Below are 19,770 nucleotides of genomic sequence, written 5' to 3' on the forward strand. Positions count from 1 at the left end.
ACATTTATGCAAAGTACATCGTGCGGAATCACTATCACTTCTGAATCTTTTAAACATTCCGCGATATCAGGCACCGTGTACTTCGTGCTGTGGTATTTCGCTGGGAATATGATTTGAATATTTTTAATTAATATGCATATAACCAACTATAGCACTGATTTGAGAGACTATGTTGAGTTCTAGGTTTTTCAACTCGAAAATGTAAAATCATGCGTCAATTCAAGTCGAAACTAACAGACGCCTCCAAACTGTTATGTAGGAGATTCTGCGGAACCAAAGTCTCTCGGAAAATTGACCCCGAGAACTCATAACCTCTACACACTCCATCCTCTTGAGAACATTATATTCTTCTTCGCATATCCTTATCACCGGGATCACTATCAGGTGAAAGACACCTTGAGATTCACCGGAGATGTTGAAGCCTACAGCATGGCCGCATCTAGCAAAGATGTATCAGTAACCACCGACCTGATAAGTTGCTTTGCTTTTTCGGAACGACCTGGAAACCCTTACACGCCATTAAGAAAAGCCTTCTTCGAGCCGTTTCCGGGAGGAGTCTGACGAGCCAGGGTGATAACCATCGTGCCTCAGGTGGGCAAGAGGATTTTGCAATCAACTCAAGAAAGGAGAGTCGCAAGGATGCAATATTTCCCTCAACACATTTATTTAGATTAGAGTAAAATTCCCACACATCTGCCAAAGACAAATTCGCATATTTCCTTTGAAATGCAGTAACCCTGGGCGTCCGTCATGGTATAAAAATCAAAGTGGGTAGCTTCTTATCGGCTTTCAAAGTAGTCAAGAAGGCCAAAAGTACATGATTATTCCATGTTCGGATGTATTGCTTGTGTGACCGATGGGCAAAATTGAAGTAGGTAGAAAACACCATTGACGAGAATTGTTATGTCGGAGTTTCGAAGGTTTGAATGACTGCAGAAGTACCAAAGCTCGTGTCCTTTCACAAAACCTGGCGTAAGGAGTATACATGACCTGGCTCTGTTCAAGTATCTAGTCAGAATGCCCATTCGCTATTTCTGGGTAAACCATATGAGCAAGCAAGGAGACTTGGTTTGTGATTCTCTGGTTTGTTCCTGGAGTATCATCAGCGCGAAATCCATCGGTAGTTGTTTATAGACTCTCGAAGCGAAGGTAATCCAATCCACAGTCCATCGAATCAATCTGGATTCGCGATTCAGGAACATGATGTTTCTAGAGCCTCTGCGGGCCGTCATTATGATAATCTACTCGTTGGACCATTTCGAAAACTTGGGCAAGCTTTCTGTACTGTTAGATAGCCTCTGGGAGTTCGGTAATACTTCTTCTGAGCATTCTGCCAGAGGGAGCGCATGATCTCCTAGAGTCTCCTCCCATTGCTGATTCGATTTCTCGGTTGCCTTGGATACCGGCTTTGTGCCGTCGAATTTGGAGAGCACAGGTGCTTTGTCTCGCTTGACACGAGGCTTTGCATTTTTCAGTTCACTTTCCTCCCTCCAATCATATCCGACTCGCACAACCTCTACCCAATCATCTTTCGCAAGATCACCATCTGGTGTTTCTACGACATCCCATTCACCGTTGGATCGAACCCAAACGACCTGATCGAAACAAGCTGGGCAGAGAAGGCCTTCGTCTGTGAGAACTTCAACTTTACGGGTACAGGCTCGAGGATCTTGGTTGTAGAGAGGACATCTCGTTCGCCGGAAAGGACGGTGGCTGCAGTTGATATAGGTGGAGAAATAGGTAGTACACATATTGCCACGATATTGTCGCAATAGCTTTTACGATGTGATTGCTGTCTTTTTATGGATCGCAAGGAAGTTGCTGATACGATTCGTCAATGTTGTTGCTTCAGACTGGTATATGTCGTAGATAGATGGATGGTGAAAAGGTTACAGTTGAATACCATGATCGGTACAAATTGAAGGAGCACTAGATTAGCGCACTTGAGCTTAGCACGCTTAACCAATGTGACACATGATTCAGATGACCATTTATTCAATAGGAAACTGATGACTCAGTAAATTAACGCGGCGCTTACCAAATATGAGGTCTTGATTAAATGTATATTAATGAAGATGTGGGATATTAACCATCCAATAACAAAATCTGGGATGTTCCTGGGTGGAATCTGTGATGAATGAATAATAATTTTGAGAAGAGTTGAGGAAGTTCAATGACGAATGATGATTCAAATGAACTGGAGAAGTCTGTGCCATTTGATCTTATCTTGATCTTATCTTGTTGTGCTTATGTACTCCACCATCATTGATGCTAAGATAACATGCAAGAGCGGGAGTTCGTTATCATTTCTCCGGCCAGTCTCCAGCCAGTCTCAGTCACTAGACAGCGCGCTACGCGTGACCCTGCGGCCGCTAGTCTATCTTGGCAGCCTCGGTCCATGTCTCGCGACTTCCTGTCACTTCAACCTTCGGAATTTGCCCATTTTGGTTTGATGATCTTTTAGAACAATTGACACATTCTTGAGGAAGGTACGGCACGGGTGATTACCTACGATTTGTTGAATATGGCAGACGAACTTTCTTTACCACGATTGATCAGAGATAATACAAATTCTACTTCAACGTTCACAAAAACAAACTTGTCGCGAAAACGCGTCCGCGATACTCCCCCTCCTGATTCAAGCGATCCTCCAATATTCTCTAGCGACGATGACCCCTCAGTAGAGAAATACTCACAGAAAAGGACACGACGGAAGCAAAAATTTAGAGGACCTTGGTTTGATCAACAGCTAGCTTCCGATTCAGCCTTTGAGGATGAGCCCTTGGACCGCAAAGTTCCCATAAGAAACAAGAGAACATTGAATAAGAAAGTTGACAGCGGGGTATTTATGGGTAGTGATGGTACGGACATGGAAGATTTAGTCATGGAGAACGGAAAGAAGGCATGGCCAATTCCTGCGCCATCACCTCTCAAATCAAGAATTGTAGTCGATACACCTAGGGATAATCATGCACAGAAAAGGATTGAAAAGTGCCTTGAAGATGGAGAAGAATACGTTGATTTATCGTAGGTGAAGACTATCCCTCTTCACAGTTCTGGCTAATTATCATTAGTCGTATGGGTCTTGATCACCTTGAAAACTCCACAATACGCCCCTTGGGAACTTTCGTTAAAACCGCAGGCGGTTATGCCGTCGAACCTCATTTGAGGATAATCCTTTCGGCCAATGAGTTAGTGAAACTTCCCGCCGAGCTATTCAACCTAAATCGATTATCCACACTCAGTTTACGAGGCAATAATTTAGAGGAAATACCACCCAGTATCGGAAATTTGAAAAGATTAGAAGACTTAAATATTGCCCAAAACAACTTAGGATATCTCCCTTTTGAAATTCTTGACCTTCTTGTCGGTGGACTCAATTCGATACCGGTAAGCGACGTCCTGTTTATCAAGCTTTGGTCAATTGCGCGACAAAAAATGAAGCCATTTTTTAACAAACCTACCACGCTCAAATAACCACTAACAACACCTCATAGATCGATTCTGACACACAGCCGTTATCTGAAATTGGGAGGACTGGAAGATTATATGATTTCCAGCTACATCCGAATCCATTCTACCTCCCGATGGCAAGACCCGAGAGTACTGAGAATGGCGCACCACATTTTGAGATTGATCTACAGCGTCAATCACCATTAATCTCCCCAGCATTTCCCACTGCAGAAGATACTATATCTCTGCCTCTAAATCGTGATACACCAGGTCATATATTTCACCAGTGGCATCAAGGCACTCTACCTCGCCCAAGCACACCAATCTCGGGTGGCGAGAGGTGTTCCTTGTCTTATCAATGTAGAACAGAAGTCAGATTCCTTGACGCTTTTGGACAGCTTATAAAAGGGCCTATGTTCCCTTCTGATCCTCGGTGGAATGGGAATCACGTGGGAAGGCAAATCCAACTGCCCATTGCAAGCCTGGGTGATATTCCGCAACCCCCTGCGGCACAGTCTCGCGTCCAGAGTCTGGTAGAGAAAGCTTTACAGGCTTGTATTCGTCACCCGGAACTCACACGTCTCGAATCTCACATGGAATACATTCCGCCTCGCATTCCATCAGTACTCCGAAGAGCAGAAAACGTCCATTATTCCGGGCCAACCTTATGTACTATTTGTGGCACCAGTTTTGTAGTTCCTCGCACGGAATGGATAGAATGGTGGGAGATTGAGAAGGTATCCAAGAGAGATCGTATGAACGCGGCTTCAGCGAGTGGTCCTACACCCAGACGTGTAGTTAATGAGAGGGACATGGTTGAAAAGTTTGTACCTTTGATGCGGAAAGGCTGCAGTTGGTCATGTTTGCCAGAAATATTTCTACATGGCTCAAATCAGCCTTCCAATGCCGGTGAAGACGACGCCAAAACTGAGATGAACATAGACACGAATGTTTAATTTACTATTGTACATGGATTAGAACTGCTATGGGGGGTATCTCTTCAGCGTATATATCTTTCAAATGCGACAAATTCCGCGCAAAGCTTACCTTTCTATGCTATTGCATTGAGCAAACTTTGATTTGACTTTTGTGCATGGCCCTGCTGTCTCATCTAGTGATTTAGAAGTCGACAGGCTGTTTGCCGAATGGCGACGCAATTCATCGGAAAGTTTTAGGTTAACCCAGAAGTCTTATTTCAGTTTCAACTTTCCTCAACAGTAGGCGCATGGTCTCTTGCACCATCTAATGCGATTCGACAGGTATCAACTGTTAAAGCGGTTGAAAATGGAAGTGTATATGCTACATTACTGACCTTGAAAATTCCTGATCAACTGCTTTCAATGACCCACCGATCAAGGAAGTTAATCTCCAAGATGAGCTTAGTCGTATGATCAATATCCAGACTAGAGGCGGCAAGGCTGGCTCTTGGTTCTCACATTTCTTAACGAAGTAACAAGATACCCCGTTAAAAGAGCCATAACAACCGAAACTGACGTAACATAACTCACGGTGAGCCGTGGTGACCGAGTTCGCAAGAATATTTCTAGCTGGCCAAGCAGTGGGGAGTGTTTTCGCCTATTGACTTGATAAAATTTCAGGTGAGTCTCAATGGCGGGGGTTTCAGCTAGTTGACGGGAAGATATTAGTTTCCTCATTAAAGAATTTCAGCTGTGAGAGTTTCTTATACGCCTATTTCTTTCTTGTGTGAGACCTCTACTGCGAGCGATGATTAATAGGATGTAAGCCATTCCATTTCCATTTGTTTCGAGTGAATGGATTGGATGGGTTTCGTTCGAAAACGCGTGATCAAAGCGCATTGACCACCCTAATCGACCACATAGGTGGGATGAGATGATCAAGACGGCAAGTAGGTGACTCGTGACTTACATTGCTCTGCCCTAAGAAAAGAAATAGACCACTGCACAGGAGTTGTTTTCATGGCACATTTTCATCATGCCGCTGACCGATATCCTGAATGCCCATCGGCCTGAACTCAAGTCTTATGAAGTGTTATACAAACACTTCCACTCAAACCCCGAACTTTCCAATCAAGAGATAGAAACATCGACCGCCATTGTCAATCATCTTTCCGCCATCTCGTCAGACTTTGACATTAAGACAAACATTGGGGGTTATGGTGTTGCTGCGGTTTTTCATAATGGTCCTGGCCCAATTGTGCTCTCACGAGCCGACATGGATGCTCTTCCTATAGAAGAACGAACTGGTCTCCCATATGCCAGCACAAAGCGAGTCATTGATGTTCATGGCAAAGAGCAACCGGTGATGCATGCATGTGGCCACGATATGCATATTACATGTCTTTTGGCATATGCTGAACTTATGGTATCGGCGCGGCAATCATGGCATGGAACTATTGTTCTTATCTTTCAGCCCGCCGAAGAACGAGGTACAGGTGCTCAAAGGATGGTCGACGATGGACTATACGATCCTGAAAGACATAACGTTCCTATTCCTGATGTAGTTTTCAGTGGACATGTCGTTCCAGCCCGAGCTGGTGTCATTGGTATCCGACCCGGTACGATGGCTAGTTCTTGCGACAATCTGCGCGTGACTTTCCACGGTCGCGGTGGACATGCTTCTATGCCTGAGCGTCTTATAGATCCTATTGTCATGGCGTCCAGTACCGTCATGAGATTACAAACGCTTGTGTCCAGGGAGGTTCATCCCAGTGAACATGCAGTTGTTACGTGCGCAAGTTTCATTTCTGGCTCGACGACTGCAGAAAATGTGGTTAGTGATGATGCGACAATCACTCTTGACATTCGCGCAAATGACGAGACCACAAGACAGAAACTCTACAATGGAGTTCTGCGAATTGTCAAAGCTGAAAGCGCAGCGTCCAATGCAGTCGTCGAACCGACAATAACTCCTACTCGATCGTTTCCCGTAACCTATAATAATGCCTCCGTTACTGAAAGAGTGGGCAAAGCTTTTCACGATCATTTCAGGCCTGGCGATGAAACTTATGTTGCAGATTATCCTAGGCTTAGTTTTAGTGAAGATTTTTGCATCCTTGCATCTGCTGTTGAAAGTCCTTCTCTTTTATTCGCCTATGGTTGTACAGAACCCGAGAAAGTTGACCTAGCCCAAAAAGAAGGGACATTGGCGGAGAGTATACCAGGAAATCACAGTTCTCTCTTTGCTCCACAAATATTTCCTACAATGCAAGTAGGTATAGATGCATATGCTTTAAGCGCTTTAGCGTGGCTATCAGAAGACAAGAGGAGAAGTGATAGCAGCTGAGGAAGTTCAAAGTGGGGATGGCAGAAGGAACACATATAAATTCCATATCGATATCATTCATGCCTGCACATGTGTAAAGGCTTCAAATGGTGGTCAGATTTGAAACAAATCATTCGTGCCTCTCTATGCCTCGAATGATCTCTATTGACTAATGTTCCACCACGATATGATGGCCAATGGATCTAGTACTTTCAAGCTGCATATAGCCGCACAGAGCGAGTCATCTCTACAAACCTTCGCTCGTCGGGTGGTGGAAGATCAGACGCAGAGACTTTAACTCCCTTTATGCAAAGCTCAACCAACGCCTCTTGGGGGTTTAGCTTTCAATTCTCTTCAGAAACATCACAAAATTTAATGGCAATCTGGTTTGTCCGAAACCAGCCTTCACTTCACCTCCGTGATATCAGGGATTTCTCTTGCTGAGAACTTCACTTTCCGAGAATCGCAAAGGACTAGAATGAACATTTGCAAAAGGGTAGTAAGTCAACGTAAAACCACGAGTTTTGCTGTCGATCAGTGATAGACCACCGTAAAATGCCTTCATGAGAGCCATACCCATGCTTCAGTTCTCCCACTCAATTTCGATTGGTACTCAAGGAGCAAGAGTGACCAAAGTCGCAACCCAATCCTTCATGCGATCATACCCATTCATCCGGCCCTCCACATAATACTGCTTAAACAGCATATCTTCATTTGCCTCCTCCCACCGAACCCTGACATAAACCCACGCAAAATTTCCCACATCATCATCAACTCTCTCCCAACCCAAAGTGATCCACCCATCTTTAGCCTCGAGCACGAAACCAGAAAGACGAAATTCTGGACACTTTTCTTCTTGCCTAGCAGTGCTACATAGTTCTATCGCGTCGTCGACTTCGAATGCAGTGCGTGTCCAGTTTTTGCCTTCGTTAATCGAGAGGTGTCCGTGTAACATGTATCCCATGCCAATTTTGAGCTCAGCTTCTCCGCGTCCGATCAGTATGTTCTGCTCTTCTGGCCATTGAAGGATGGAGAATTTGTAGGCCCATGGTTGCCCTTCGTGGACGGTAATTTTTTCGCCGTTGTAGATGTCGATGAGGGTTGCGTTGACGGTGAGAGAGATGTTTGTGTCGTCGTTTTTGTTGTATACTGCGTCTTCCATATTGTTCTAAGAGCTGTATATGCTGTGTTTTTTAAATATAAGCTATATGTTTCTTTTAAAATGTTGTATTTGAGTAATGGGGGTAGTCGAGTTATGCAGAAAGAGCTTGGGGCTCCATTCACCTTGTTTATTTTATTTGTTTGCATATCATACTTCAAAAAGAGATCGGGGCAAGGATTCACTGTTCTCTGCATGAGCTGTCTTCGTTAAATGTAGAGAGATTTCACGGTGAATAATTGTCGTCTGCAGCTTTCAGTTGACTTACTCTGATGTCGATGATTCGCAAAATGTCAACACCATGAAGGAAGTTGGGCATAATAATGCCATTCACAATCTAGTAAACGGCAAATCCTAGTTTTCTGGAAGTTAATCATAATTTTGCAAGCTCTGTTAAATATCACCTTGTGTGTATAAAGGCGCTCTACATGTTCTCGTTCGCGTTCTCGTTCACCTTCAAACCTCCAAACCTCCCAACAAAGATATACACTCAATCACTGCCTTGAGAAAATCAAACACACACCAAACATACCCCTATTCTCCCAAATCTTCTTCAAAATTGGGTATCATGGCTTCTGAAGCACCACCTACTGGTCCTGGCCGTGGCGTTAGTCAACTTTATCCAACAGCTTCAGTGATGGGCAGAGAATCACAAGCACCATCCGCTTCCGCCTCAGCTCGGATTGTTAGCCAGCTTCATCCATCCCCAAGTCGCTCCCCATCTCAGGCTCCTAAAGCACTCTCCAAAGCACCATCTTCAACTGTTCAGAACCAGTCTCACCATACATCGGTAAAATCTTCTCAAGCTCCAACTATTACAGGTCCATCTCAGACTATGTATACTCAACCAACATTAAGACCCTCTCATGCCGCAACCTTAAGAGGCGCATCGCAAGCTCCATCGCACCAACAATCTATCAGAGCTTCACATGCAGCAACTCTCAGAGGTCAGTCCCAAGCTCCATCCTCTTACACAACATCTCGTGGTACCATCAACTACACCGCCACATCCCCTCGAACTCTAGGCCGTGGACCTTCCTTAAAACCATTCGACGATGCCACTGAGCTTCAACGTGACGTTTCTCGCCAACCATCAATAATGCTGCAATCACCATCTAATCGCCAAACATTTCTCCAACGTGACCCTAGCATTTCCCAACCCACACTCCTCAACCGAGACCAATCCCAAATGCACTCATCCATGTCAACGATAAAAGAAGTCAGCATCGCCCCCTCCAAAAAAATCGAAAACATGTCCAGCGTCCGCAGTATCCTCCATACCCCCAACGACATACAAATGGCCAGTCGTCAACCCACAATCAACAATATGAAAGGTGCGGAGCGCGAAGAACAAGAATCCTGGGCCTTGGGAAAACTCGGAAAATTAAATACTGGATGTCCGCAGAACTATGGGTGGTCTCGTAGAAGTGATGGATATATATGTGATGGGGGAAGTCACTATATTACAGATTTGTTGCTTGCGGAAGGAATGGGTGGGATGTTTGCGGTGAAGAATAAACACGAGTGGCAGGATAGAAGTCAGGGTCCGTATTATTGGGTTGGGAAGAACGCAGAGGGTAAGAATCTTTTTTCGAAGAATAAGGATTCTAAGATGGTTTAGGGACGTCGCTAGTGTATTTTCACTTGATATATAGGTAGATTGGTTGCGTGTGTATTGGAGTAATCGATGCTTTTCTCACTTGTTTAACTAACCTGAACTTGAATGAAGATCAAATGAAAATGAACATTCACAATTGTATGAGGATATGAAACTGTACATGGGCATCTCAGTACTTCGAGTGTATACCAAGGATATTACCAAGCCAGCATCAAGTATATTTGTTTGTCATAATTTTATTTTTCCTACCCCAATGAGAAGGGTTGGTTAGCCCCTTGATTATGAATCAGAGTCTCATTTTGAGGTGAAAGAATTTTATGGGAGCACTTGGGGTCTCGAAATCTGTCATGTCCTGTACTTCTTCGAACAGCTGTATCTTTGTCTTCAATCTCTCATTTTCAGTCTTCAATCTGTTTATTTCCTCCTCCAACAAACCTGCCCTAGGAGCATCCCCACTGGGCAGATGCACAATTGTCGGCACATTTTCTCTCAGCAGCACCGACGAACCATCCACTGCTCCTGATATGTTTTCCCCAGTTCTCATCACGGTAGCGAATGTACTCTCTATTTCCCTTTCCAGATCACCCATATGACCATTGATTGCCTTGATTTCCTTCTGCAGCATTGAAGTTTCTTCCTGTAAGATAGGCATACTTTCGATCTTTACTCGATTCATTCTTTTCCTCATCTCTTTGATCTTGGTCGAAAACATCTTGCTTAAAATATCTCTAATCACCCGGAAATGACACGCAAGATCATGTCGAACTTCAGGCGCAAGGGGCAAGTGGTCTGAGATCTCGACTGTGAAGAGTTAGATTCATAATACATTGATGATAAGATTTTCTTGCAACGCACTTGCATATTGTCCTCTCACTGTGCTTTCAGCATTAATGCAATCTGCGCATTTGTCTTCGGGACCTTCGTCGTGACCGTGATGACTGTCGTGCGGTACAAAAACCACATGTCCGTATTTGGTATAATAACAGCATCGACATAGACATTTTGCTGGTTGAGCAATATCGCATTTGGACGCGGTGGGACATTCTGTCAGAAGTTTGACTAACCTGTCAGTTTGCAGTACCTTTTATTGCTGAGGATTTGGGAACTTACTTTCAAGGTCTCTAGATTCTTCGCCGAGCTCAAGAGCGAGGGGTAATGTCAGTTTCTTGGAAGGATGTAAGTACCATATTGGGAAAAAGGGATCTTGTAAGGAACTTACGTTCTCGAAGTCATCGCTCTTGGTTCCAGCAGTTCTCTGCCTTTTCGACGGTGGACCGTCATCTGAAGGATCCTCATCGTACAAAAGATTCATTTTGGACATTGTGAACTCCTAGACTGGGTTGGTATCGACATCAAGAAGAACTTTCTCAAATAAAGGCAAACAAGAGATATTAAGAGTCATTCCTGCGTGTGATGAAAAATGTACATACTTCCTGCGTTTGAAACCATCCGACGGATCTCTACATGGAAAAAATTAAAGACCAATCAACAGGGGCCAAGCAGAGCCAAGTTAAGCCTGCTGCAAGCCTTTGTGTAACAGCGTATGATGTGGGTTGATCTGGACCGCGGAATAGATTGGATTTATGAGTCAGCACAACATGTTGCAAACGCGGCGGTTTTGAGTTACTTTTGTGTAACATGTTATTCTAACATTGCAAATCTTAGGATAGAGTAACCTCCTGAGCAGATCTCTGTTCTTCTACGCATATTTCAATGAGTCTCTACAAGCTTCCAACCAATCTTCATTGTCATAGGAACTTGACTCGCCATGCTCAACCTCCTTCAAAATCACGCTTCATAGTCAAGTATCTCTCTGAATACATAGCCCGCGAACTTCAGGTCCTCCTCTTCATTAATTTACTTTTACATTTTTGCCTGATATCTGTGCTTCGCATCTTCGTAGCACCGAAGCTTTCACTGAGGCTTTGTTGCTCATGCCAAATCAGAACCATGGCATTTAGTACCTGGAAGCAAGCACACGGATTTTTTTATAGGCTTCAATTTTTATTTTTATTTCATTAATTGGGTCATCGAAGCTTTCGTCCTGTCGCTTTACTTGGCATCGCATCCACAAGAACGGCAGTTCACTTTGGGGACTTGATTTCCTGCGACGTCTTCAATTGAAAACGAATTGCCTAATCAAGAGAGGACAAGAGGGTGATGAGATTCCAATCAGGCGTCTGATTGTATATCAAGTTGCAATTGAGCTAATGTGAAGCTAAGGCCATACAAATGCTTGGGTAAATAGACTCTCTCACACGAGATTTTCGTTAAAGTGACGATGGGGAAGAGTTGGCAGACTGAGAGGCAACTTAAGTAAAAGAGAAAGCATTAATCTGTAACAGCCATGAAATTCGACTGTAACAGCGGACATCAAGCTTTTTATCTTGAAGCTGAACGAACCACGCCAACTAGACCGGGCGAGTGGTAACTCATTCAATTGCAAGAGAAAAAAGTACGAACCTCTGCTTTCATTTGAAAGACGCAGGCAAATCTGGCATCGGAGCAGCGCCGGGACGGACTACAATTATCAAGACAGCGATAAGTGTCTCAAGAGAGCAAAGATCACAGAAATAAAGTACGCATCCATATTCCACGTGAGCAAGGGGTCTCAGCTGATCCTCAGGACAGCAACAATCGAAATGTACTGTGAGCAATCCAGCTTTTAAACTCCATGATGGCCAAAATATCAAAGGGGGATGCTCGTAATTAATGATGCAGATGGCAAATTACAGCTCATAACCTTGATGATGTCAAGAGGAGGAATAATTCATAAATTTAGAACTAGCACACTGGAATCTGATCCCGATCAATTTGGGCTTTCGTAAAGACAATTCTTGCTTTATTAATGCCGAATGTAAATGTCGTGGGAAAGAACGATTGGAAGACGTCACCTCGTAAAAATCTTGTGTGAGTTTCTTTTTATTTGTAGCCATCAATGAACGCTTGGTAGAGCTTTCCTCTCTAGATCCAGGCCACATCTGCGTGCATGAGCGGCAATCCCATTCAGAACAAAAAAAGATACACGCGATCATTCCGAATACTGCGACAGCAATGTCTTCTGCTGATACGCCAGTCTCGAATAGCTCGATCAAGAAGGACTCCTCACCCATGTTAAGTGATCTCAAACAAGAGATACTTGAGTTACCTGTCGACCCCAGAAATTGGTCAAATGGATTGAAAACCAAGAATTCTGCGTCTTATCAGAAGACTGGGATCAAAGTAAACAACTTGAGCCCAGGCTTTTCTCCTCAATCCGACGAGAAAACTGTCCCTGGATTGCAAGTCCGTGACCTTCAGAGAATGAAGGAACTCTATGACTTCATAGCCTCTGCTTTAGCGCAATTTTCAGTCGATGAATTCATCAAAAGGTTCAATGTGACAGAGAGGACATTGCAACAATTTTTCACACACAAGACTCAGATTGATGCTGATCAAGGTTAGTCCTTGAATCTTCAAGATAACTCCAATCCTCTGCATTCGAATATTAATCTGAAGTCACCTCAGGTGAAGAGATTAGCAACAATATCGAGATTATGAAAGCAGAGATTTTAGAATCAAGGAAGGTTCTTTCAAAAATTAAGGAACAAATCTGTGCTTTTAAGCATTCGAACGGAGACTTTCCAAAGACGAAAGCGGAGGAATTTGAAAAACAATACGTTATTGATCAATTGCAGAAGGCAAAAAAGAAGTTGGAGGCGCTAGAAATGATGTGCGTCAGGCTTCATTCCATGATTGATCAATGTTCGAGAATATTGGGAGGTAGATGGAATAAGTATTAGAACGAGGAAATGGATATTCTAAGACTTTAAAGATTGAGGGCGAAGTAAATGTACAAGCCCCCTACGAATGGTGTGAATTAGCAAGCAAGAGGGTTATGATGGAACGCGGCGTCACATCTGCTTCGACTTTCGTAGTTCATGTCGTAGATCAGAAATGAAGGCGGATTTGTTCATAGTGAAATTTTGAGTACGTTGACAACGTGCCACGCAAGTAATGATGATCATGTATCGGAAAAGAAGGATATGAGTTGAGATTGGTTGGTGATTACTAATGACGTCAGGTGATACAGAATCTGCTGTGTCTCCAGGGGCAGCGAGGCAGGCACTTGCATTGTCCTGGCCCCGAATCACAGGGGCCGAAATAATCATTCCACTCAAACTCTGACACGACTTGGCTGATCATCTCACTACCAGCAGGATGAATACAGTCAGCGACTTCTATTTGTATTCATATCATCAGCCAGAAGTGCTATCCGCTATCCGCTATCCTTCTACAACTCATATAATAAGCCATCATTTGCCAAATGAAGATAAACGTAACCAGATATCTGACCATTCATAGCACCTCCGGATAGGTATCCAAAGGCTGAAACTAATATGGCTAGAGCTCAAGCTCCACGACTGACGGCCCCTACATCATGGATCGCAATTCAAATCCCCGTTAATAAACATATCTCAGATAGGAAATCAGAAGAAGGAAAGAAGTGGCTTGAAATTATCAAACCGCTCACAAAGGAATTACAGTCAGGTTTCGAACATGGAGTATGGGGTCGATTGGTTGAACGACCCAACGAAGTTTGGCTCATCACTGGCTGGGAATCTTTGGAAGCCATACGAAAATTCGAGGAATCGGATGTGTATGAAGGACAATTGAAAGTATTGAGAGAGCTTTCGGAGGGGAAAGAACCAATCATTACACATGCTCAACTATCAGGGGACTTCTGGAACATGTTGACTGATTTTACTGGGATTACGGATGTTTATTTCCCGGAGGACGTAGAGGACGAGGCAAAGAAGAGGGTTAATGACTTGAAAGGGTTGATTTACTTCTTTGCGCCCGGAAAGAAGTCTGGTAAGAGTGCATACAGCGGAAAGGCAATTAAGGGTTGGGTGAGTGAACCGGTCGAGTTTGAGGAGAAGCAAACCAGAGTCATGAGGTATCTGCATTACTGGCACAGTAAAGAAGGGGAAGAAGAATTCAAAGTAGAAGCTGGATTTTTCATAGAAGCTGGAGAATCGAAGAACATGTTCAGTTAGTGGGTGGCAGGCCTAAAAGATGAGGGAATGCTGGGGATGGAAGAAGTGCATTGCAAATTTGAGACTGTTCCTTGGAAATTCTGGGAATACACATCTGAAGAGGAGAGAGAAATGGCAGAAATGGATGCGGAGGAGTAAAAGCCGGTCAATTTTATTAGTAGCTCAACTGGGCTTTTCAGGGCGTGTGCTGCTAAATAAACGTCACTATGATTCAGCAATCGTTTTGCCGATATGCTCACTTCAAAGGCTACCAGTGTAGAGAAGCCACGCTCATACTGTCGTTTCTACAGAAGATTGGTAAATAACCAATATATCAATCAATGTACATCTTTACACCTACCAGCTCAAAAATTCTTGTATGACAAGCTTTTGATGATATCTACGTTTATCAATTTCATCAGATGCTACTCTTTAGTATGCTTTTCTCTTTACAGTATTGGAGCAGACGACGGAACTTATTGAGTTCATGAATATAAAAATTCTTGAACCTATTACTGATATAGCGTCTCGGCAAGCATTTGTAGTAGGACTTGGTTATACATAGCTTCTCGATCCAACATACGCAATAATTCGTTATACCTTTGTTATCATGTCAAGTTTGGAATTTATCCAACAGCTCCAGGTTTCGATCTAGGAAATTGAAAGCTGTCCGTAAGTTACCTCAAGTCAGATGGAACTGGCGAGTTGAAGTGTCAGCAAGTGAAGTTTACACGGCCTTCACCTTCAGAATCACAATATTAATTGATCAATGCGGAATACTCAATTGCAAGTCGGCAAAATTCTCATATATACACGAATTTGAATACACTGTCTCGTACTTCTATGTATTACTTTCAAAACTATCTCTATGTCTGGGCAAATTCGCTATGCCATTTATAGCTCGGATTACCATTCATGGTGAGATAGTAAGACCACGCAAAGAACACTTAAGAGTCTGGATTGACTAGACTTTGGGAACTTTGCTTATTAGCTGTTTGCGCTAGACATTCAGTTGATTTGGCTACAGAGAGCTCTGTTAGTAACACAAGTCAATGTCAAGAAATTAAGTTGACTTACTGGCACTATCCGGTGTATCATCTGCTCCTCGTCCAAATTTCAAAAGGATCAATTCATGGAAAAGTGTCAACGATCTTGGAGAAGCATAATCAAGATAAGCGCCAACAGTTTCGCCTGGGTCGATGCCATAGCAGTAGCTACCGTCTCATTTGGTTCCGAATCCGTACTGAATGCAACTGGGCAAAGCGTAACGACATCACGATAAAGGCTCGTATTCGTAAGACCAAATCGAAGTTCCCTGTGTGATAGCGTCTTTCCTCTATACCTCGGGGGTGAGCTTCCAGGGTATCGATTTGCCTTGGTTTCTATAACGTAGTCGTGCAGATCAGAGGAATAGCATGCATATCTTGCCCAATTGCATGTCTTTGACCAAGCTATTGTGCTAGCATCGACTGAGCCAGCGAAGGTGCGAAAGTTGGCCTGCTTGGTGGAGTCTTTTGGGCCCGGAACCGGTTTTCCGGTAGGGTCGTACATGAATTCTGTTTCTACTTGCCATGTAGAATCATAGAAGAGCCATGGATTTCCTGTACCGTCTCCTTCTACAGTGAATCTCCCGTTCTGTCTGTTGAGGAATCTCTGGGCACCTTGCAATGTGTCTATTGTTGTGCTAGTTCAAGTATTTATCCACAGACTGGTAGTAAATGTTGGAAGATTATTTGGGCTTGAAAAACAGTCACTTACTTGCAACAGTCGTAAGTATACCATTATCTGAAGCATGCACCTTACCAGATTTGGTAGGCCTAATGCCAAAATAAGCGAAAAGATTATTCCGCATATTTTCATCGGATTGATAGGCATCAATACCACCAGAGCAGCATCGACAAGAAGAGCAATATTGTCAAGCAAATTTTGTATAATGACTTTGGTTGTACCAAGATCACCAGGTCTTGTCGTTTTGGTGTTACAGAGGGAGTTTAGAGTGACCGCGTTGCACAACCCAAGTAGGGCAGGAACTATCATGTATGTAGAGAACTTCATTATGAAAGGAAAATAATGCGTATGTCAAAAATAGATTTAGTGGTTTAGAAAGAATGACTAGAAGGAGACAACGAAATCTATTTTGATACAAAGCGGTCAAGGCATGATCTTAGAAGTGATAACTCTTATCCCAAATTTCTCGATGATGAATACGAGCGAAGATTGAGGTTAAATTCATACTTATTACGGTATATCAATCCTATAATTTCCACTGGGAGTCTCGATGCGGATTGAGTACTTTCTTGGGGGCAAAAGATAGCGTGAGTAAGCAAGATTATGCTAGCTTGCTGAGAAAAGTGTGTACCGAGAATCAGCCTCCTTCCTGTCCAAAGACGATAAAACGGATATTACCCCTGAGAAATGAACAACGGGACTTCTGACGTTGTAATCGGAAGTTAGGCTTATTCTCCTGCGAATTTAGCTGCACAAATGAAAGATCCTAATGATTGCTACCCTTAGAAGGATTTTGAATACCTAGTTTTAGATTCGTATTGAGGAAGTCTTTGATTTGAGAGGCTTTTAAGATGTGCTGAATGTAGATTTGAACACTCTGTTGCCGGTGTATATGGAATAAATCGTCGCCATCGTTTTCTCTCTATTTCAGTTCAGTGATTTTTTTCATCGATTTGTTGAGTTCATACTCTTTGAATCTTTCCCACATTTGATATCCGCTTTATTGCTGTGAACATGTATATGAAGATACATGTCGGCATCATAGCGTGTATTTGACGAGAGTCAAGAACTCTTTGATCACGCTGTGATACACTTCTGATGTCTGTTTGTTTTTTAACTCAATGCAGCTAGTCACTCGAGGTGTATTCCACATTGAGTAGGTAGTGGATCTCATCAGTGGAGGATTTCGGTGTGATTTCGAGATTCTCCAATATCCGAAGTTTTTGAGCAAAACCAACATGCCCTGCCTCCAATGTTAAATTCATGTGAATGTGAGTCGATGAAATGGCCCTTATAAGCACCTGCTTTGCGCAATGTTTTGCAAACGATCGTTGGCAGAGACATTCCAACTTTATGGAGAGCTTTGATAGGAGCCCCATCATAAACTTTTACATTAGGATCTGGTGCCGAAACAATCATGAAGGGAGTCCTCTCGCTAACATCTTTTATACCGAAATCAAGAGCATGAAGCCTGTTTAACGGCTGATGATTATCGCTCACTATGATGATATCCGTTGACTTCAAAGTGTTCTCGATGCAAGCGAGATAAGCTATCCCATCATTCAGCGAAATCATTTGACTCATCATGAGCCTCATGAAGTCACCCCAGATTGTTCTTTGATACTCTGTCAGCCTACGGAGAACCATCTCGTGCTCTCCTCTAGAGCTAGCGTTCCTTTCAGCACGATGATAGTTTGCTTGTAGAACTTGTGCAATGGCCAAACGTTGCTTCCAGGAATACCTTCCCCCACTAAATGCTGCAACAAGCCGTAAAGCTAGTTTCCAACGACCACTGGCAAAAAGTATCATTGTTATATCCCGACGGAGACCCCCATTCAAATCTCGAAAGACTTTACCCAACCGCCTTATTATGCGACAGGAACCAGCCCAGCGACCATACATGTTTACGCTCCCACCGAAAATGCTAATTTTACCCTCTTTGACATGTACTGTATCAAGTCCGGAATACTGTGATGATTTGTGACGCGTCTTAAACGGTGGCATTATACAGTTTGTGCTAGTGAATTCGGATATGACAGGAGGAAGAAATATCCAACGATGATGCCCTTGACGTATTGCTTCCTCCCACCAAAGGGCCCAAACATTGTTCTGTCCGGTGACGACTCCTGGGGGTATAACTACCCCCGAAGCTGCCATTGCACCATAGATCTCATCATCTGGAAACGAAGCCGAGCGATTTCCCAAGAGCTCCATGACACGAGTCTGATCAATTCTCCCAGCTCCAGCATTCACCATACCGGTGTAAAAGTCGTAGACTTTAGCATATTTCCCACCTATTGCTTCCTCGATATTGAAGACATCACACAAGTCCGGCAGTGCACTGAACATAACATCATCTATCCGAAGACATACATTTTCTTTGCCAACCCAAATAACTTGTCGAGCAAGAATATACTCCTGCAATGTCCAGATTCGATCAGCCCATCGCGTTCTGGTGAAAAACTCAAGACAATCCATCCCCTCAATGATTTTTTGTCGACCATCTCCATGTGCCCAATACTCCAACATGAACTCTGTATATTCTTCATTCCTAGAAATTGCGATGGCTTCACCTAGGTCCCTGGTGAGTAGATCCAAATAATCTTGCGTCATCCAACGCGGGAAATCACAAGTTGTGACGATCACTACCACTTGCGCATTTCCATATATGTCACCCATCACAGGTATTTGAAGTTTCTTGTCTTCTTCGTCATTTTGATCGATACATATTGTATCGATCCAACAATATTTTATGTTGGGAAAGAGTGTACGGACGGAAGTCTCGATCATGCTTCCACCAAGCGTGTTCTTGTATTCAGTGTGGATTGCGAACATGTTATCGGACCATGCATGAGAAGCTGCAAGATATGATGGCATGGCATCAATGGAGTAAGGTTCAAGTGCTCCGGAATCCATATTGATCAACTTGGTTCGCGTCATGTTTGTACTTTACCGTTGTCTTCGTCGCGTCGTACCTGATACGTATCTTGGTGGAAGCTAGTACCTCTAGGAAGCTTTTCAATCAAACTCCCAATTCATTGTAATTAAGATTAAAATTGGAGAATGGATATTAAGACAGCAGAGATCGAAAGAGCCACTGTCCTGTTGGGGCATACACTTTGATGATTGAGGAGCCTCGTACGTCGAGATCCAAAAAGCTTCGGCTTGTTCGAGATCCTCGTAACATAATCTTGATATAATATGGGATGATAGAGTGTCGATTATTGTCTGTGTAGGGAAACACTCTGGGATTCAATCATTGCTACAAATCGTAGACGACCGTATCAAGTTCCAGCTCGTCGTTATCAATAGTCCGTGCACGAAATTGACTGTTATGTACTCGGCTCCCTCGGACAAACCAACCAAGCTTGGAAAAAAATTATTTCACAATACAACAATGATTCAAAAAAGTTCAATCAATTATCAATTTCCTAACATTTATTTATGAGGATTCAAAGGGTAGCATTGATGAGTTGATTCCTTATTGGATTTTGGAGAAGGAATCTGATGAACTTGATGTTGCCCCTTTATTTCGTCCACACTGAGTGTAT

General features: G+C 43.3%; 9 protein-coding genes across 9 annotated transcripts; 4 read left to right on the top strand and 5 right to left on the bottom strand.

Annotated features, from left to right (window-relative positions):
• Positions 1 to 1,241: 1,241 nt before the first annotated feature.
• Positions 1,242 to 1,751, bottom strand: EAE98_002733 (uncharacterized protein; the record flags this gene model as incomplete). The annotated part of the gene is made up of 1 exon (XM_038950353.1): positions 1,242 to 1,751. The coding sequence occupies one exon, from the start codon at positions 1,749 to 1,751 to the stop codon at positions 1,242 to 1,244; it is 510 nt and encodes a 169-aa protein (XP_038812882.1).
• Positions 1,752 to 2,524: 773 nt separating this feature from the next.
• Positions 2,525 to 4,409, top strand: EAE98_002734 (uncharacterized protein; the record flags this gene model as incomplete). The annotated part of the gene is made up of 3 exons (XM_038950354.1): positions 2,525 to 3,027; positions 3,075 to 3,390; positions 3,498 to 4,409. 3 exons carry the CDS (start codon positions 2,525 to 2,527, stop codon positions 4,407 to 4,409), a joined length of 1,731 nt encoding a protein of 576 aa, XP_038812883.1.
• A 997-nt stretch (positions 4,410 to 5,406) lies between these two features.
• Positions 5,407 to 6,717, top strand: EAE98_002735 (uncharacterized protein; the record flags this gene model as incomplete). The annotated part of the gene is made up of 1 exon (XM_038950355.1): positions 5,407 to 6,717. One exon carries the CDS (start codon positions 5,407 to 5,409, stop codon positions 6,715 to 6,717), a length of 1,311 nt encoding a protein of 436 aa, XP_038812884.1.
• Positions 6,718 to 7,309: 592 nt separating this feature from the next.
• On the bottom strand, positions 7,310 to 7,858 carry EAE98_002736 (uncharacterized protein; the record flags this gene model as incomplete). Its single annotated transcript, XM_038950356.1, has 1 exon — positions 7,310 to 7,858. One exon carries the CDS (start codon positions 7,856 to 7,858, stop codon positions 7,310 to 7,312), a length of 549 nt encoding a protein of 182 aa, XP_038812885.1.
• Positions 7,859 to 8,423: 565 nt separating this feature from the next.
• On the top strand, positions 8,424 to 9,476 carry EAE98_002737 (uncharacterized protein; the record flags this gene model as incomplete). Its single annotated transcript, XM_038950357.1, has 1 exon — positions 8,424 to 9,476. The coding sequence occupies one exon, from the start codon at positions 8,424 to 8,426 to the stop codon at positions 9,474 to 9,476; it is 1,053 nt and encodes a 350-aa protein (XP_038812886.1).
• A 63-nt stretch (positions 9,477 to 9,539) lies between these two features.
• Positions 9,540 to 10,826, bottom strand: EAE98_002738 (uncharacterized protein). Its single transcript, XM_038950358.1, has 4 exons — positions 10,693 to 10,826; positions 10,584 to 10,638; positions 10,329 to 10,532; positions 9,540 to 10,274 (listed from the first exon to the last, which is right to left on the bottom strand). The coding sequence occupies exons 1-4, from the start codon at positions 10,792 to 10,794 to the stop codon at positions 9,760 to 9,762; spliced, it is 876 nt and encodes a 291-aa protein (XP_038812887.1). The 5' UTR covers positions 10,795 to 10,826; the 3' UTR covers positions 9,540 to 9,759.
• A 3,026-nt stretch (positions 10,827 to 13,852) lies between these two features.
• On the top strand, positions 13,853 to 14,512 carry EAE98_002739 (uncharacterized protein; the record flags this gene model as incomplete). Its single annotated transcript, XM_038950359.1, has 1 exon — positions 13,853 to 14,512. One exon carries the CDS (start codon positions 13,853 to 13,855, stop codon positions 14,510 to 14,512), a length of 660 nt encoding a protein of 219 aa, XP_038812888.1.
• Positions 14,513 to 15,204: 692 nt separating this feature from the next.
• On the bottom strand, positions 15,205 to 16,343 carry EAE98_002740 (uncharacterized protein; the record flags this gene model as incomplete). Its single annotated transcript, XM_038950360.1, has 4 exons — positions 15,205 to 15,512; positions 15,569 to 15,682; positions 15,736 to 16,164; positions 16,250 to 16,343. The coding sequence occupies 4 exons, from the start codon at positions 16,341 to 16,343 to the stop codon at positions 15,439 to 15,441; spliced, it is 711 nt and encodes a 236-aa protein (XP_038812889.1). The 3' UTR covers positions 15,205 to 15,438.
• A 1,049-nt stretch (positions 16,344 to 17,392) lies between these two features.
• Positions 17,393 to 19,159, bottom strand: EAE98_002741 (uncharacterized protein; the record flags this gene model as incomplete). The annotated part of the gene is made up of 1 exon (XM_038950361.1): positions 17,393 to 19,159. The coding sequence occupies one exon, from the start codon at positions 19,157 to 19,159 to the stop codon at positions 17,393 to 17,395; it is 1,767 nt and encodes a 588-aa protein (XP_038812890.1).
• Between the last annotated feature and the right edge of the window lie 611 nt (positions 19,160 to 19,770).

Source organism: Botrytis deweyae (genome assembly GCF_014898535.1).
Source record: "Botrytis deweyae strain B1 chromosome Unknown BDEW_005, whole genome shotgun sequence".
NCBI lineage: Eukaryota > Fungi > Ascomycota > Leotiomycetes > Helotiales > Sclerotiniaceae > Botrytis > Botrytis deweyae.

Bases quoted from the DNA above. Each gene is read 5' to 3' on its own strand.
- EAE98_002738 (XM_038950358.1), bottom strand. From the start codon at position 10,794: ATGTCCAAAATGAATCTTTTGTACGATGAGGATCCTTCAGATGACGGT. The intron at 10,639-10,692 runs GTAAGTTCCTTA...CATCCTTCCAAG, and splicing joins AGAGCGATGACTTCGAGAAC to AAACTGACATTACCCCTCGC. The intron at 10,533-10,583 runs GTAAGTTCCCAA...CTGACAGGTTAG, and splicing joins AGAATCTAGAGACCTTGAAA to TCAAACTTCTGACAGAATGT.